We start from the raw sequence: 16,514 nt of genomic DNA, 5'->3' as shown, positions 1-16,514 counted from the left end.
ATAGCAATTCATTTTCTCTCTCTCTCTCTCTCTCTCTCTCTCTCACACACACACACACACACACACACACACACACACACTCACACACACATATCTCTTCTTGCAGGGCTGGAGATTGAACACAGGACCTCAGGAATGAGACACACAAACACCCCCAGCCCCTAATTACTTCTTGACCAAAATAATCTTAAATTAAGATCAAGAGTCATACTGGAGGAATGACCAGAGAAGGGAGCCAGAGGAACATAATTTCTTTCTGGTAGATCTCTTTAAATGAAACCCAGAGGTTGGAAGAGTTCCCTAAGAGGGTAGAGTTTTTATCCAGGTTCTGTCATGTGCTCTTCAGATATATTTCACTCTGTGAACCTGGATTTCCTCATATGTGTGGTGAGGAACGTGGACAAAAATGAGTGCTAGGATTTCTCTAATCCTAACATTTTATGCTTGAAAAGTAGCCTCTGCCTCCCACCTGCCTCTTTCTAGGGCTTCCGTGTTTCTGAAATCCACAGTCACTAGCAAACTGAAGAACAGTATCATGATTTTAACCTAAGAAGTAGAAGGAATCTTTCAAAGACGCAGGATACTTACATAGAGAGAGTACATCTGGACTGTTTGGAATTTGTTCTGGGGATGGATTACTTTTATAAGATGAATTAAACTGAGTCTAAGTTCTAATCACTTTCATAAAAAGCAAGAGAGAGAGAGAGAGAAAGCAAGAGAGAGAGAGAGAGAGAAAGCAAGAAATGAGAGTGAGCGGGTCTCTCCTCTCAGTTTGGTAAAATGTCTAAATTTTGTCCCTCTCCTTCCTTCTTCACACTTGAGGACAGAGCACAGCAGGGCCACTGCCAGGGTCCTTCCCCAAGTGCCCATGGGCACAGCTGAGCTGCCGGGAAGTGCTGAGTGGGAGGACTTCTCCCAGGGCAAAACCACAAGCAGCAACCAGTAAGCTACTCACCGGAGGTCTCTTCCAGATGAACTGGATGGGGAACTTCTGGCTATAAAAGAGAGAGGTTTCATCCGGTGGGAACTCAGGATCCAGATAAAGAACTTTCTTTTCTAGACATTTCTTGTGAAGCTGCTCAAACGTCTTCTCTTTCACTCCGATAATAGGGAAATTGCGGCTGATGATGGCTGAATAGATGCCGCTTGGTTGTCCACCCCCAGCCTCAGTGGTCTTGCCCTGGGCTGGGTGGGGAACTGGCCCCGGTGACCTGGGCTCAGCCCCTGTCTGTGGGGCCATGGATGCGCTGATGACGGTTGGCATGGCAGGCGACTTTGGAAGGAAGAAATTTTTAAAGAAAACAAGACACAGCTACCTTCAAGGAAAGAAATCAGTTGCAAAGGGGAACTTGGCGTGATTCTGTCATCTGAGAGGAAAATGTCCACATCCAATTCAAAGTTTAAAGCCCATCAGAAGGTCGTCCAACTTATATACAGCTTAAAAAACTGAGCCATCCATTAACCTATCCTTCTGTTCCTCCTGAAGCCATAGGTTTTCCTGAGGAAGGAGTACCAAAAGATTTCGTAGCAATTTTTACCTGGGAGCCTCCTACCAGCAGCATGCATGCCAGAGGGAAAGAAAGAGAATGAGGGTTGTGTTTCAGTGGCCTGAAGAAGCTTGAGCCAGGAAAACTAAAAATAGATGTGAAGAAAGATCGTGAGTCTGAGAGTAAGAGAGAGCCTAATGTGTGGCTAGACTGAATGGGAGATAGAGAAGGACCTGGTTAGAGATATTTCTGTGTTGCCATCAAGGGCTACAGGTGGTCAGGAAATAAGAGTATCTAAATAAGGTGAGTACCAAAAATCAGCCAAGAGCTGTTGATGTGTTAGGGAATAGGCATTTATCCAGATTATCAAACTCTTGGCCATCAAATTAAAGAGAAAACAACATTTAAAAAGCTAGCTGGAATGTAAGGTACTGGATTCTAGGGGAATATTCTGTGCATTTTAGAGAGCATGAGTTTTACTTTTTAAAACTCTAGGCTATCAGAACTTAATCAATACTGGATTCAGCATCTCTTCTAGAATGTTCTGGTGTCAGTGCTCAGTGGATTTGTCCAGGAGGAAAATGCTACTCAGCAGAGTCCTCAATAGATGAAACCCGTCTCTTCTTGTCCACTTGACCTAGCCTCATCTTGTAACTTCCCAGCCCCCAAATAGACACTGGAACGAAATATGACACGAAAAGTGAATCTGAGTAGGTTATTTATTGACTATTTAGCCATGCTACATTAGCATCTGAGATAGAAATTGGAAATGGATTCTGAGCCAGGTTGGTGTCAAGTTCTAGGATGTCATAGCTGGCTTCAGGACTCTTAGATGAGAGCTTAAGTGGCTGTGAGGAAGGGAGTTGCCTGCCTGGACTTCTACTCATGGTAGCTGCTCTCAGGGCTATAAGGAGATGTCTGCATCCAAGTCTGGTGGAGTAGAGTCTGGTCACAGACTGTTCCCACATGACCAGTCTCATGGATCCAAGTTTAGAAGCTATGGAAGAAGGTGCAAACTGATAAGCCAGAACAGGGAGTACGACCAGGGTTGAAGCTTGTAGGAACCCAGTGTCTGAGCTTGTAGAGACCATGAGCCTATCTTGTCTCTCCAAGAAAATGACCAATGACCTTTACTACTCTTGGAGAGGCAGAATAGAGGACAGCAGTCTCTAGAGGTTGATTGCTCAGTTTCAAAGTCTGGGTTGGCCACTTACTGGCTGTGCCTGTCTAACTTCAGCTGAGTTACCTCTTCTTTCTTCTCATGTGTCCATTTTCTCAATTAAAAAATGGGTACAATGATTTTCTGTTATTGGATTGGTGTAGGATTAAACAAGCTAATTTATGTAATGCATTTACACTATTGTCACGGTGTCTTAAACACTCAGTAAATGGTATTACAAAAAACCTGAATTTAATATTACTTTGGAGTTATATCAGATTGAGTGATATATTTACTCATTGTGTTAGCTTTTCATCACTATAATGAAATACATAAGATAATCAAGTTATGTAGAGAAAAGGTTTATTTATTTATTTATTTTGGACAAGTTCTCACTATGTACCTCAGGCTGGCCTCAAACTCCTGATGCTCTTTCCTTGGGCTCTTAAGTGCTAGAATTACATGTGTACACCACCATTCCTGCTGAAAAGATTTATTTTGGCTCACGGTTTTGGAGGTTCCAGTCCATATCAATTGGCCACCTTATTTTGGGACTGTGGCAAGGCATCACATCAGGGTGGGAACTTATGGTAGAGCCAAACTGCTAATCTCATAGCTGGGAATCAAAAGAGGAAGAGGAAAGGGCAGGATCCCACAATCCTCTTTGAGGGCACCCACCCAATGCCCTATGGACCCACCCCCTCTAAGTCCTACCTCCTAGTGGTTCTATCACATCTCAGAAATGCTACCCTAGGGACAAAGAAAGCCTTTAACAAACAGAGTTTTGGGAGTCACTCATCCCAAACCGTAGCGCTAACGGTGCAAATCAGCAAATATTCTATGAGAATTTACTGAATATCTCCCCTCCCTGCAGGACAGGAACCTTCCTGTCATCTGCCTGGTTCATGTGGCGCACAGTGTCTCCAACCAGAGGCTTCAAGACCCTCTAAAATGATTGATGCCCATCCTCAAACTGGCCAATGGCCCAGACAGCAAAGGTGGGGTTTCCTTCCCCACCATCATAATTTTGGCTCTCAGCCCTGGTTCTCTACACTACCCTGAAATTTGTAACACTGACCCATGTTTTATCATTTCATCTTATTTAACTTCCTGTTTGCTCACAAGACTTGTGAAGGTGGGACTATGTTCCCATTCCATCCTCAGGCTTAAGTACATTGAAGGCCTTTGATAAATGTGTGTTATGTATCTGTTGAATGAAATTTCCCTGTGTGGAATTCTTAAGTCTTAAGTAAGACTTTGCTGGGGCAATCACAGGTCCTTGGCTGAATGGCTCCTGGGGGAGGAGCTATCTCTGGGCCTCACACCTGCTGAGCTTGCTCTCCTCCGCTGTCTATGTCAGCTCCATTTGTTAGTATCTAAGACAACTGTGTGACAGGGTGAGCCTTCTCTCAGAGCAGGATGGGAATATCTAGCACAGGTGGCAAGGTGCTCTTCATTTTGCTCTATAAATGTTGTAGATAAAACATCCCCTCAGATGCTCAGGGTCAAACTCAAGGTTTATTCAGCAGCACAGCTGTGAAACTCATGCTATCATGGAGAAATCCAATTTGACCCCATGAACAAAGGGTGGATAATTAGGACATAAATATTTGTACATTACAACTCCTAGAAACCACTTCCAAGTTAAAGAACTAGCTTTAATGACACATTTCAGCCAATGTTATGCAGTATTTATGGCTGAACAACAGAGCTAACTAATGGCTTCTTATCACAGTATTTTTATTTATTTACTATTATTATTTTTTTTGGCAGCACTGGGGCTTGAACTCAAGGCCTCACACTTGCTAGGCAGGAGCACTACCATTTGAGCCACTCCACTAGCCCCTTATCACAGTATTTTCTACCAAAAAATATTTCTTTTACACAACACTATTGAAAATGATGTATTTGCTTACAGTTATAACATTTACCATTCATTGAGTGTAAGCTAGCCACTTCACACGGAATTCTTAAAAAATAACTTTAAAAATAATTTTACAGTTATATAAGAGTTGCAAAGATAGAACTCTCAAATGTCCTCCAATTGGTGACAATTCTATAGCTTTGGTCTCTATGCCATTGACACTTTTTTTTTCTTTTGGTGGTGTTGGATTTGAACTCATGCTTGCTAGGCAGGTACTCTACCACTTGAGCCACTTTGTCAGCCCCCTTGACACTTCTGAATAGTACTTGTTGGGTATTTTGATAAATGTCCCCCAACTTTGGTTTGTCTAATGTTTGTCTTTTTTTTCTTCTGGAGTACTGGGGTTTGAACTCAGGACTTCATGCTTGCTAGGCAGGCGCTCTACCACTTGAGCCATGCCTCCAGCCCTTGTCTGATGTTTTCCAGGTGATTAGACTGAGGTTAAAGATTTGGGGCAAGACTATCGCAGATGTGATATGCTCTCCTAAAATCATATTTGAGGGTACATGATATTGTTTTATTACAGTGGTGTGAAATTTACCACTTGGCTAAGGTGGTGTCTACTAGGTTTCTCCATGGTAAAGATGCTATTTTCCCTTTCCATATACGTAGAGTATTTTTAATCTGTAGAACAACTATGTAGGCAGGAATAATCCCATTTTATGACTGAAAAATGAGGTATCTGCTATAATTTTATAATTAAATCACAAAAAATTCATAGACTAAGATTTTATTGAACAAATGAGGCCCAGAGAGGTTAAATAGCATAACTAGTTTACTATGAAACCAAACTGGAACCCAGGTCTCCTGATTTCCAGTGAAGAAGTAAATGCATGTGTAAGACTTCATAAATGTGAATTAGGCAGAAGATGTCTGGATCCTCATACAAGTAGGACTCCCCTCCCCCTGGCTCTGACTAAAAGGAATCTAATACCATCAGCACACTGCTGGAAACAGCAGTCAAGAAGCAACTGTCTAATTCTAGTGGCCTTGTGGTGGCACTGCAGCCTTTAGCCTGGCTAAAGCCTTCTATGTTGATACATATACATTGTTATTTTATTATTATTTGTTTTGCTGGCACATTTTTGTGGCAGTACTAGGGGTTGAACCCAGGGCTTCACACTTGCCAGGCAGGTGCTCAACCACTTGAGCCATGCATCCAGCCCTGGTACTGGGGTTTGAACTCAGAATCTTGCAAGCGATAGGCAAGATTCTGCTCTGTCACATGAGCTAGATTACTATTTGCATAATATTCCCCTTTAACATCCTATTAAAGGACATTTAGCTTACTTCCAGGTTTTGTTTTGTTTTTTTGAGACAGTGTCCCACAATGAAACCCAAGCTGGCCTTGAACTCTCAATCCTTCTGCCTCTGCCTCCCAAGTGATGGAATTACAGACATATGCAACCATGCTCAGTTTATTTAATTTTCCACAGTATAAATCACACTGCACTTAGTAGCTCTGGCTTTCTTTTCTGATTTATCTGAAGTGGAATTTTTGGGCAAGGCTATGCAAATTTATGCAAACCTTTTTTTTTGGCAGTAGTAGGGTTTGAACTCAAGGGCTCTGTACTTGCTAGGCAGGCAGTCTACCACTTGAGCCATGCTGCCAGCCCAAGGCTATGCAAATTTAAAAGGTAATTATAATTTTACTATGATGTGAAAGAGGGTCTATTCACCATATCCTCATCAGAGCTGGACATTTTCATTCTTTTAAAATCTTGGCTAATCAAGCAAGAAATAAAATCATTTGATTATGAATGAGGCAGAGTACCTTTCATATGCTTTCAATTCTTTTGTGTTATCTTTGCCCATTTTTCTGTTTGTAAAGTGAAAATCTGCCAATTCATTTCTTGGCATTTAAGTCTTGAAGAAAAGATACTATGTATTCATTTTAGAGCTTTGTTAGAATCTGCATTGAAGGGATTCTAATTTCTTGCATAAAAATCCAATTTCTTATGAAAACTTATCAAGAATTAGCCACAACAAGGTAATTGAATACCTGTAGGCCAATTAGCCCCAGGGAATCCTCTCTGGTACATAACTTTGAAAATAAAAGGCAGGTAAAGTGTGAGAAACAACAAGAGCAGACAACAATTAAAAACACCAGGTCTATATTTCTCCCCAGTTGTTTGTAGTCAAATGTTGCAGTATAGATTTGAGCCAACAGAACAGTTCCTCACGAACTTACTCTACTAGCTCATGTTTACTTTCTTTCTCCAAACATATTTTAAACAGAATGATAGACATGCAATAAATGTCATCCTAAAAAGCCTTTAATTATTAAACTCTAAGTGTTAATAAAAACCATTTATACTGGGGAAGAACACTCAGTATTCAGGCTAAGTCTTATTTTAAATTGGCAAGGGGAAATTTGAAGCTGGGAACTAAGACTCATCTATGATTCTTCCTTTCTCCTCAATTGAAAACCATACAGAAGCAAGGAATCTGCATGTGTCTACCTGAGCTTATATACAAAGGAAAACTCAAATCTCAAATGATACAATGAAATGTGTCCATGAGGAAATGCACAATGTTTACTGCACTTGGAAAGAGCATGTGTCAGAAAAAAAAATCAGAAACAAATATATTCAGCTCTCACTTTTTTTCCAATCCTCCAGTTAACCAATCACAGCCAACAGTTTCTGACGGTCAAGTGTAATGGTGCTGCGGTGAATATTAGACGTATAACATGCTCCTAAAGAACATACAATGTAGCAGGGAAAAAGACAGACATCCTTGAAGCATTAAGGTACAGTCTCTTAGAATGCAAAGTAGGGCACACCTATATGTGGGGCAGCATTTCAGAGAAGGGCAAAATCACTGCTAGTGGGTACTAGGTGTTGAGGCGTTAGGGAAGTTAGAACGGCTTCAGGAACAGCAGGATTTGGATTGGGCCTCTAGGTATGGTGAGATTTGTGTAGGTGGAGGGAGGAAAGGATATTGTGGTCCCTGCAGGGAGTGGAAGGCACAAAAGTGACAGTTGTAAGGAACTAGGTGGAGGAAGCCTGAGAAGCAAATGTGCATACTGAGGAGCACCGAGGAGTTGAGGCTGCTCCAACAGCTGCTGTGAGAGGCAGCAGGGAGTCATCTGGGGTCTCCAGAACAACTGGTATGGTATAATGTTCTGTTCCATACAAGCCAGATTGGAGCCTAATGCTAAGCCTGTAGTTATTTAAAACTTCGGTATTTCGCTCAGTATGCTTTTGTATTAATCTTGATTTTAAAAAATGGTACCTTAAAATATTACTTAATTTTTTATTGTGCCCAAGGCAAGTGCCTCTCACTTGCCTTATCCTAGACCAGCTCTGTGTTCTATTTCTGAAGTTCAGAGGTAGATACATGGTATTTATTTTACTATTATTCACAGTAATTTATTCATATAAATATTCTTTGGCTAGTAGATAGTATTTAATTAAAAAGCAATTAAAACAAGGAAATTTGAATTCAAAGAAGATTAATTTGGAATTTTGACCTGTGCTGCACAGAGGGAAAATCATTTGTGCTCCTGAGTCAGTGTCTATGGGGGCCACTGCTGCAGCCTATGCAGTGTTCTCAGAACAGGGTTGTTTTGTCCACTTTGATGTGGGTGAAAGATAATTGTAGGTCAAACCAGGTGCTACTGTTCACTTGGAGATTGGCCTTGGGCAACTCTGCTGCAGTAGCCAGAGCAACTGAGCCTCATGGCCCAAGCAAACCCCAACGATGGACCTCCTGAGTTGGCTCAGCCCACATGAAAACAAATCCATGCAGTTCTGCTCCAGGAGAGGCTGCGCACTGGGCTGCAGAACTCACCACAGGACATAGTCCAAGAGGCAATAAAACTTATGAACTCTAGCAATGTCTTAGGGCTCTGTGGGTTCACAAGAGCAGTATTTGTACAGAGCATTACTAATACATTTAAAAAATCTGAAATCATTTTTTTTGGCAGTACTTGGAATTAAACTCAGGGCCTTGTGCTTGCTAAGCAAGTGTTCTACTACTTGAGCCACACCACAAGCTTTTCGGATTTTAATTTTTTCAGCTAAGGTCTCACTCTTTTGCCCAGATCAATCACAGACCATAATCCTCCTACTTCTGTTCCCCAAGTAGCTGGGATCATAGGCATGTACCGCCATGTCTGGCTGGTCTCAAACTCATGATTATCCTGCTTCTGTTTCCCAAGTGCTTGCAACACTAAGTCTGGTTGAAATATGAGATCTTAAAATATGAAATTCATCAGTACACTAGAGACTAGTGAAAGATTATTTTAAGCCAACGAAGCCAACTAGATTGCAGCACAAATCTCAAAAAAGACCAAGGCAAGGGTACACAGATGCAGGCAGCTCCCGTGTACATCACCAAGGGCTCGTCTTTGTCACGTGATGTGGACCTCCCAGTCAGCACCAATGTTCAGGGAAAGCTTCTCCAGGCTCAGAGTGGATGTTTGGGCATAATATGTAAAAGTCACAGGCTGATCTTTACCATCTAAATACCAAGACAATAAAAGAGGGAGAGTTTGAGGAATATCTAGGAAAGATTTTTCTTTCAAATCTGACATGTTGCTGACTGTATTATAAAACCTTATGAGAATCTAATTTAATAACACTTTTATTCATGAACTTTTGTGAATATTTAAAACATGGAAAATTCATTGTTTTGAGTATAACATTGGTTGAATAGAAACTTTAAAGAACAAAGTGACTTATCCAAGAGATTCAGTAGGTAAGGAAGGATGTAATTCCCATTCTATCCCCTTTCATAAACTCCATAAACATGGATACTATTCTCCAGGGCTCTAGATATCCATAGTTTAAACAAAAACATTAAGAGATACTGACAATATTATTTCAAACCCCAAATAATTTCCCTTAGAAAAATATTAACTATAAGCAGGAAGACCAGTTCATGAAGGGAGCAGGATGGCCTCACTCACTGTAGAGGCAAGAATACTTGACCTCTATCAGAAAGTGCAGTGTCCACTTAGACTAAGCATATTACACCTGTTTTGGGACAATTCATCTCCTTGCTACAGACACTTCTATAGCTGAGGTAAGAATGAACAGTTTCCTTACCAGATGAGTGGGTGCTCACAGAAGATGGCTTCTTCTTGAGGCCTAGGACCAAGATCTGCTCCACCACACACTTGCTGGGATAATGACCCCTCTCATCAGCACAACTGGAATAGATACAAATGGTATTAGGAGAAGGAGAGAGATGGAGGTTTGAAGTGGTTACCAGGGCAACGTCTCCAACCTTATGAATGCCTCTCCCATCTGTCCCTTTGGAGTCATGGTCCATACAGGACTCAATAATTAGGATGAAGAGAAGAAAAAGAATGGCTTATGGTCCAAGAACTAGCTACCCAGCAGTCAAATCAATTTCTCTGTAATAAGTCATATGGGTGAAGTCACTGAAGTGACAAGCATGATGTGGATTTGTAATAAAACTTTAAGAAATCAATGAGTTGGCGAGTGGAAGGATGAATAGTATCAATGGATACTGAAATTGAGTCCTTTTATTCTTTAGACGGGGCGGGGGGAATAAAATGAAAACAATAGGGAAGGAACATTCAGAGTCAGTGACTGAAAAATACTCCACGAATGGCCTTCACTATCCATTTTTTTAAATGACAATTTAAAACCAGCTATCTATTTACTTGAGGATGCCAAAAGGGCATAATTTATTTAAGATATACATAGCTTCTTTAGCTGCTATTACCTGTTGCTTAAAACACTGGAACAGAATGAAAACTTCCTGTGCAAGAATTGCTTCTGGTGGAGGTATTGGAATGAATGACCATCATCAAGATATACCTCTCCCACTGCAGAATCCTGGAAAGTGAATGACAGAGAATTTGCTTATATATAATATAAATAGCTTTATAGGAAAAGAACGTCAGTCCTAGGAGCTGGAGGTTGGCTTATGCAGTAGAGCATCTGCTTTGCTCAGCACAAAGCCCTGAGTTCAAACCCCAGTTTTACCACCACCACCAAAAAAAAAAAAAGTCAGCTCCTAACAGGAAACAATATTTAACAAATACTTAATATTCAAGCTTCACAAAGTAGTCATATAATACCTAACATATTCAATATCCAGTCACCCCTGAATAGATAATAAGATAATATGAATAAGGAAGTTAGTTACAAAGAGCACAAAAAGACCTTGTTGAAAGAAATTTAAACTATGAGCTATGGTCAGTGGTGTGTTTTCCCTAAAAATACTATCCCAGAATGTGACAAGGACAAGAAAGTTCACAGAACAAAACCAAAGTTAAAAAATGGTATGCAATAGATAAGATCAACCATCTTCAGAAGACCTTCCATTTAGAGAATGATATCTGGCTCATACTTTTTTTAAGTAGGAGGACCTGTTTTGCATGTCAAGCAGTGTCACGGCACACCACATGGCAGGTTAGTGTTATTGACAATATTTGATGTGCTATTGATCTCTAGCCTTTTGCATTTATTCTGGAACCTCACATGGGTCCAAGACCCAAACTTTGAACCAAGAAGGCATGCAAGTGAAATAGATGGAAAAGAAAGCTGCAACTTACTAAATTACTTTATAATATTAATATAAATAAGAGTAACTACTCCTTTAATAAGAGTAAGAATTTGGGCTGGAGGCATGGCTCAAGCAGTAGCGCTCCTGCCCAGCAAGTGCAAGGCCCTGAGTTCAAATTCCAGTACTGCCAAACTCCAGCAGGTATATTACTCAAGGGTAGCTTAAAGCAGCTTCATACATAGTATTATTTAAAGACTTTAAAAAAAAAAAAAAGAAGAGTAAGAATTTGTGTTCGTTCCTATAATGTATTTGGGTAAATAGATAGGGGAGGAGTATGATAAAGGTCTCTCTTGGTTCAAAAGATCTCAAATCAGTTCTGGATCTTCCAGGCTTTACTCAAGGAGGATTTAGGTGTTTGAACCAGCTGATGAAATAGAAATCATTGACTGGGGGTGGGGAGGGAAGTGTCCCGAAATGTATATAGACACAGGAGCACTTTTGCAAGAGACTGGGTTTCAGGGCTAATCCAAGGAGCAAGCTGCCTATGGCCTAATGAGCTTTTAGTCTGGTAGTAATCAGTGCCATGCTGAAGTGCACCAACAGTCATGTGCCCAAGGAAGACACGTGACAGCAATCACCATGGCCACATCTACGAGTTCCCCTATGAACAATTCTAGAAAGAGCAGACTAGATGGACAATAGTTAGAAAAGATTCAAGCTGTGTATGGTGGCACAGGCCATAATCCCAGCACTAAGGAGGCTGAGGGAAGAGGGTCACGAGTTTGAGGCCAGATTGGCTACAGAGATACCCTGTCTAAATAGATACACAAATATATAAAAGAAATAATTCAAAACCTTGATGTTCGTAGGCAAACATCAGAAACACCTAGTTTGTAGATGGGACCCACTATTTTTACATGGTGTCATATCTTCAAAAGGCTACCACTGTAAAGAGACAGAGTAATAACAAAAAGGCTAACCAATTGTCCATATACCTTCGTGCTTAGAGCAACCCGGAGACCATATGGGGAATTAGTCATCCAGCCTGTGGACTTCCCTATGGTTGTCCTTATTGGTACCACACTTCCACCTCGTTGAAACACTGGTATCTGTAACAGAGCAGCACTCTCAGGGAAGACATACTTGTTTACAGGAATTTTAGAATATTTCATTGTATGAGATTCACACTCCTTACAAGTACAGACTCAAGGGCAAAATAAATTTGTGGGCACACAATAGTAAACATGGGGGCCCTGGCATTAAAAGGAAAAGGGCTTCACTAAAAAGTGCCTATTTTTTTTAACTGGCAGGGACAGTACCTACCCTTCATCAACCAAGAAGTAAAGCACATCTATCTCCCCCTGACCCTACAAGTACCTTCCCTTGTTGGCAGTCTGAGCTGACTAATATAACACAATGGCTAAATATAATACTCTGAAAATAACTTACAGTATCCAAGGCTACTGGAATCTTCACAGTACATCCTCCTTCCCAATGAGCAAATGTCTTATAGTCATACCAGATCTAAAAAATAACAGATCCCAGTGAAAAGAGTCTATGAGCAACTCTACTCACAATTTCATTATGGAGTAAGACATTTATTTATCTGCATTTTAAATACCCAGAAGGCTAAAATAAATATAATTTTAAATCTTGTAGCTGGAGATGTGGCACAAATGAGAGAGTGCCTGCCTAGCAAGCAAGAGGCCCTGAGTTCAAGCCCTAGTACCACCAAAAAGAAAAAGGTTTGTTTATTTTATCTTGGAAGTTAGGAAAAACATGCTTTCAAGAAGATCCCAGTTACAAGACTGATTAACTAAAAAGCCATTCCATATCCATCTCTACATTCAAAAGTGATTTACTGAATAATCTACCACTGTGCTAAATGCTACATATTCATAACTAAGGTCCCTACATGAGTGAAAGAGAAAACATAGTTCCTGCCTCGAGGTTCTTATTGTCCACTTGGCTTACAAAAACTTAATGCTTCTAGCAGTGAACAAGATGATGAAAGAGAAAACAACAACAAAGAAATGCACATTGCAGGCAAATGGATTAAAAATGTGACAGGAGAAGAGAAAAAGCACTGGAGAAACAGATTTGAGAGGAAACCAAATGGAAGCCTGATTACTAACATGGCATCACTTTTTAACAGAGCATACAAGTCAGAGATGAGCTTTTAACTCTTATCTGGGATCCTATCAAGAGGGTTAGCTGCTGAACTACCAAAAAAGTCCCACAGAGATGTGATGGAATAATCCTTAAAACACCATCACAAGGGGCATGAAAACAAGTACCCCAATTTCTCTTTTCTAGCTCAGTACTCTTCCTGGCAGCCACAGAGTCTATGTTGCAAGTTCACCTCCTGGGATTACCACACCCTTTATATAGCAGGGCTGTTGAGTCTGTCATTGTCCTGCTGTGAAGGTGACAGGCCTGACTTGACCATCATTAGCAGCAGTGAACTCTTAATTCAGCAAGATCAACTACACTGTGGTCATGATGCGATATCCTTGATTAAATTCAGCTTGCTAATGTTTTGTAAAGGATCTCTGTGTCTGTGTTTATGAGGGACATTGTCTTAGCTTTCTTTTCTTGCATGTCCTTCTCTGGTTTTCTCTCCAAGCTGACACCAGTAGATTTAGATAAAGAGCTGGTGGAGGTGAAAGGTAAAAAGCTGATTCAAATAAGGTTGGGAATTGCCTAGCTTCCATTTCCGGAACTAATTAGAATGAAGGCTGGGGATATAGCTCAGTGGTAGAGTGCTTGCTTAGCATGTGCAAGGTCCTGGCTTCAAACTCCATCACTGAAAAATAAATGCATAAATAAATAAAAATAAAAAATAAAGAAAAATAACAGCTTGGCTATTTCACCCACGGTTTGTGAAGGTGTAGCAAGAGAAACAATCACAGAACACTCTGGGAAAAGGTGTTGAAGGAATGTAGTACATATGTTTGCAATGATGACAAATAATTGATAAAAATTCTTGGCTAAGTTAGAAAGGGAGCTAGTCCTTTTAAAGTGAATCCAGCACTTTGCTAGAATCAACTTGAGAAACTCACAGAAGACGTGCTCAGGAGGAACATTTACTTAGTTGCTGTTGTACATAACCTTTTACTCAGGTTTCTACTTGGCAGGGAACCTTTGTAAAGAGCCCTCCACTTCAGAACTCCAAGTTACTGGAGAAACCAAGAGGAAGAACTATAATTCAGAAACATTCTGGAGAAAAGACTGTCATATCACTAATGACAAGTATGGCAGTTTGAATGGTAGCCCCTCAGAAAACAAAAGCTATCTTGACATGACAGTCTCATCCCAGCCAGGATCCTCCATGGCCCTAGTCTAATGCCCCTCGTTTCTGCCCTGCCGCTTCTCCTGGCCCCTTTGGATACATCTGTGGTCTCTCTGTTCTGCAGACTGCGGACTATTGTTCTCCTACCTCTCTCCCAGTGCTCTGCCTGGGTTTAATGTTCTGGACTCCAGCATGTCCAGGATGATATTTTATACGGTGACAATAATGACAATAACTAATAAAAGAACAGAGGAAGGATGGTGGCAGCAGAGGAAAGTCACTCTCATTACTTTTTATCTACTTTTGTGAGTTTCTGGAGACATGTTTTTGGTACCAAAACTCAGGATTATGAGGGAGCAGAACAAAAGAGCAAAGTCTCTCTACACCTATGTTTCCTCCAGAGTTTAATACCTCGTGGTACTCTGATGATTTCTTCCTACCCAAAGCCTCAGTGTGTTTGTAAGGACTCACTGTCACAAGTCAGTGACACAAGTGTGAAGATAAAAAAATCACTCTGATACTTCTTGGGGTAATCACCTATTCATCTTCCACCTCTTCACCGATAAATTGGTCATGACCTATAAAAGGTTGCTAAAGTCATTTGGTGCATAGTCACAACTGCATGATGAAGAAATGAAGGAGTAAGAGGTAAGAGACACGAAATTGGTGGGTGTTTGTTGTAACTCTTACCTCATTTGATCCTGGCAGAAATACATCAACTGTGGTGGCTTTTGGTTCTGTAACTGGATGAACTAATAAAGCACTACCTAAATAATAGAAAGGAAATAAAATTGAATATCATTATAGGAAGTTGAAAACATCCTTTCCCTTTAATTGAACACTATTATGGTTTTAAATACTACTAGATTGTGAACTTCTGTAAGCCAGAGACTGGTGAGTAGAACCAATGACTTGTCAGAGAGATGCCTTGTTAGAAAGAAGACAAGGGCTCAAAGAGGTAACTGACTAATATATTTATGGCATATTAGAATTATAGGAAGGGACCCTGACACAGTCTATCACAGACTCATTTTGTGTATAACTACTAGTGTGCCAGTAATTTGAAAGCACCACTGCACCTCTTCATGTGTGTTATCACTTGCTCTGAGTGATGTTGGTGAAGGTGAGCCCATAGCTGTTATCCAGAAGTGTGGTCAGTGTGGCTACTCAGGTTCTTCTTCGTGGCAGTTACTGGGAAGCTTGTAGTTCTTTTAAGGGAAGTCTGGATGAATTATTTTGCTTTGATCTTGGCACCATAGCTGTGTAAAATGCATCCATTTATGAATTCATTCTTTTATTCAATAAATATTTATTTACTGAATGCCAGGTACTGTGCTAAGGATCTGGGAATATAGTAGCAAATAAAACAAGCTTATCTTTGCCCTCATGGAGTTTTTAGTATGTGAAGACAGATATTAAAAAGTAAATACAAATTAATTAGAGTTAAGACAAAAAGAGGCAAAGTACAAAGTAGAATGAAAGTTATGTAACAGGAGGGACTGACTTTGACTGAGGTGAGTAGAATTAAGGTTTTAGAAAGCAAGGAGGAGCTGGGCAAGTGCTCTACCTCTGAGTTACATCCCTAGGCCAAGTGCTCTTTTTATTTATTTCTTTTACATTTGGAGGTTCCACTGTTTAGAAATGGGATTCACTCTCTGAATGGGATGTTTTATCCTTGCTTCTTGACACCTGTCTCTAAGAGGACAAACTTCCATGTTATAGATTTGATGGTTAATCCTCATTAAAGAAAGAAGTCTGGCTGTGATGACGCATAACAGTTATCCCAGTATTCAGGAAGCTGAGATAGGAGGATCAGAGTTTTGAGGCCAATCTGGCCTATATAGCAAGACCCTCTCTCAAAAAGATTCAAAAAATCCTACAGGAGTAGCCCAAATTAAAAAAAATTCAAATTATATTCACCAATACAATGGATTTCTTTGAAGCTGGTAAGAATACTAAAAATGTGTCCTTAAAACAGAATAGAGCTACAGTCCAACCAATGCATTAAAATTTTGGTGAAGGAATTTCTTTTGTTTTTATAAAATTTGTTTTTCTTGGGTTTAGGGTTTGAACTCAGGGCTTCACTCTTGCAAAGAAAGCACTCTACTGCTTGAGTCACACTTCTAGTCCATTTTGCTTTGGTTATTTTGGAGATGGGGGTCTTAC

The 16,514-nt window shown here is 40.3% G+C and overlaps 2 protein-coding genes across 8 annotated transcripts in view; both read right to left on the bottom strand.

Moving 5' to 3' along the window:
* Capn3 (calpain 3) overlaps positions 1 to 3,029 on the bottom strand; it is a 44,877-nt gene extending 41,848 nt beyond the window's left edge. Inside the window, exon 1 of one of the 4 annotated variants that reach the window (XM_020170219.2) lies at positions 956 to 3,029. In XM_020170219.2, coding sequence (XP_020025808.1) covers positions 956 to 1,264 — 309 coding nt within the window. In that variant the 5' untranslated portion in view covers positions 1,265 to 3,029. The remainder of the gene's footprint in view (positions 1 to 955) is intronic. The other 3 variants (XM_020170222.2, XM_020170213.2, XM_020170214.2) reach the window with 3 other exon arrangements.
* Positions 3,030 to 5,284: 2,255 nt separating this feature from the next.
* The window catches only part of Ganc (glucosidase alpha, neutral C), a 65,825-nt gene continuing 54,595 nt past the window's right edge, over positions 5,285 to 16,514 (bottom strand). For 2 of the 4 annotated variants that reach the window (XM_074065740.1, XM_074065739.1), the window contains exons 20-25: positions 15,039 to 15,115; positions 12,506 to 12,580; positions 12,037 to 12,165; positions 10,271 to 10,383; positions 9,625 to 9,728; positions 5,285 to 9,037 (exon numbers count right to left, since the gene is read on the bottom strand). In XM_074065740.1, the coding sequence (XP_073921841.1) occupies positions 8,928 to 9,037; positions 9,625 to 9,728; positions 10,271 to 10,383; positions 12,037 to 12,165; positions 12,506 to 12,580; positions 15,039 to 15,115 (608 nt within the window). In that variant the 3' untranslated portion in view covers positions 5,285 to 8,927. Of the gene's footprint in view, positions 9,038 to 9,624; positions 9,729 to 10,270; positions 10,384 to 12,036; positions 12,166 to 12,505; positions 12,581 to 15,038; positions 15,116 to 16,514 lie in introns of those variants that run through there. The other 2 variants (XM_074065741.1, XR_012445429.1) reach the window with 2 other exon arrangements.

The sequence above is a fragment of the Castor canadensis genome, chromosome 2 (assembly GCF_047511655.1).
Source record: "Castor canadensis chromosome 2, mCasCan1.hap1v2, whole genome shotgun sequence".
NCBI lineage: Eukaryota > Metazoa > Chordata > Mammalia > Rodentia > Castoridae > Castor > Castor canadensis.
The sequence above is the reverse complement of the archived record's forward strand: the minus strand, read 5'-3'. Positions and strand labels throughout refer to the sequence as shown.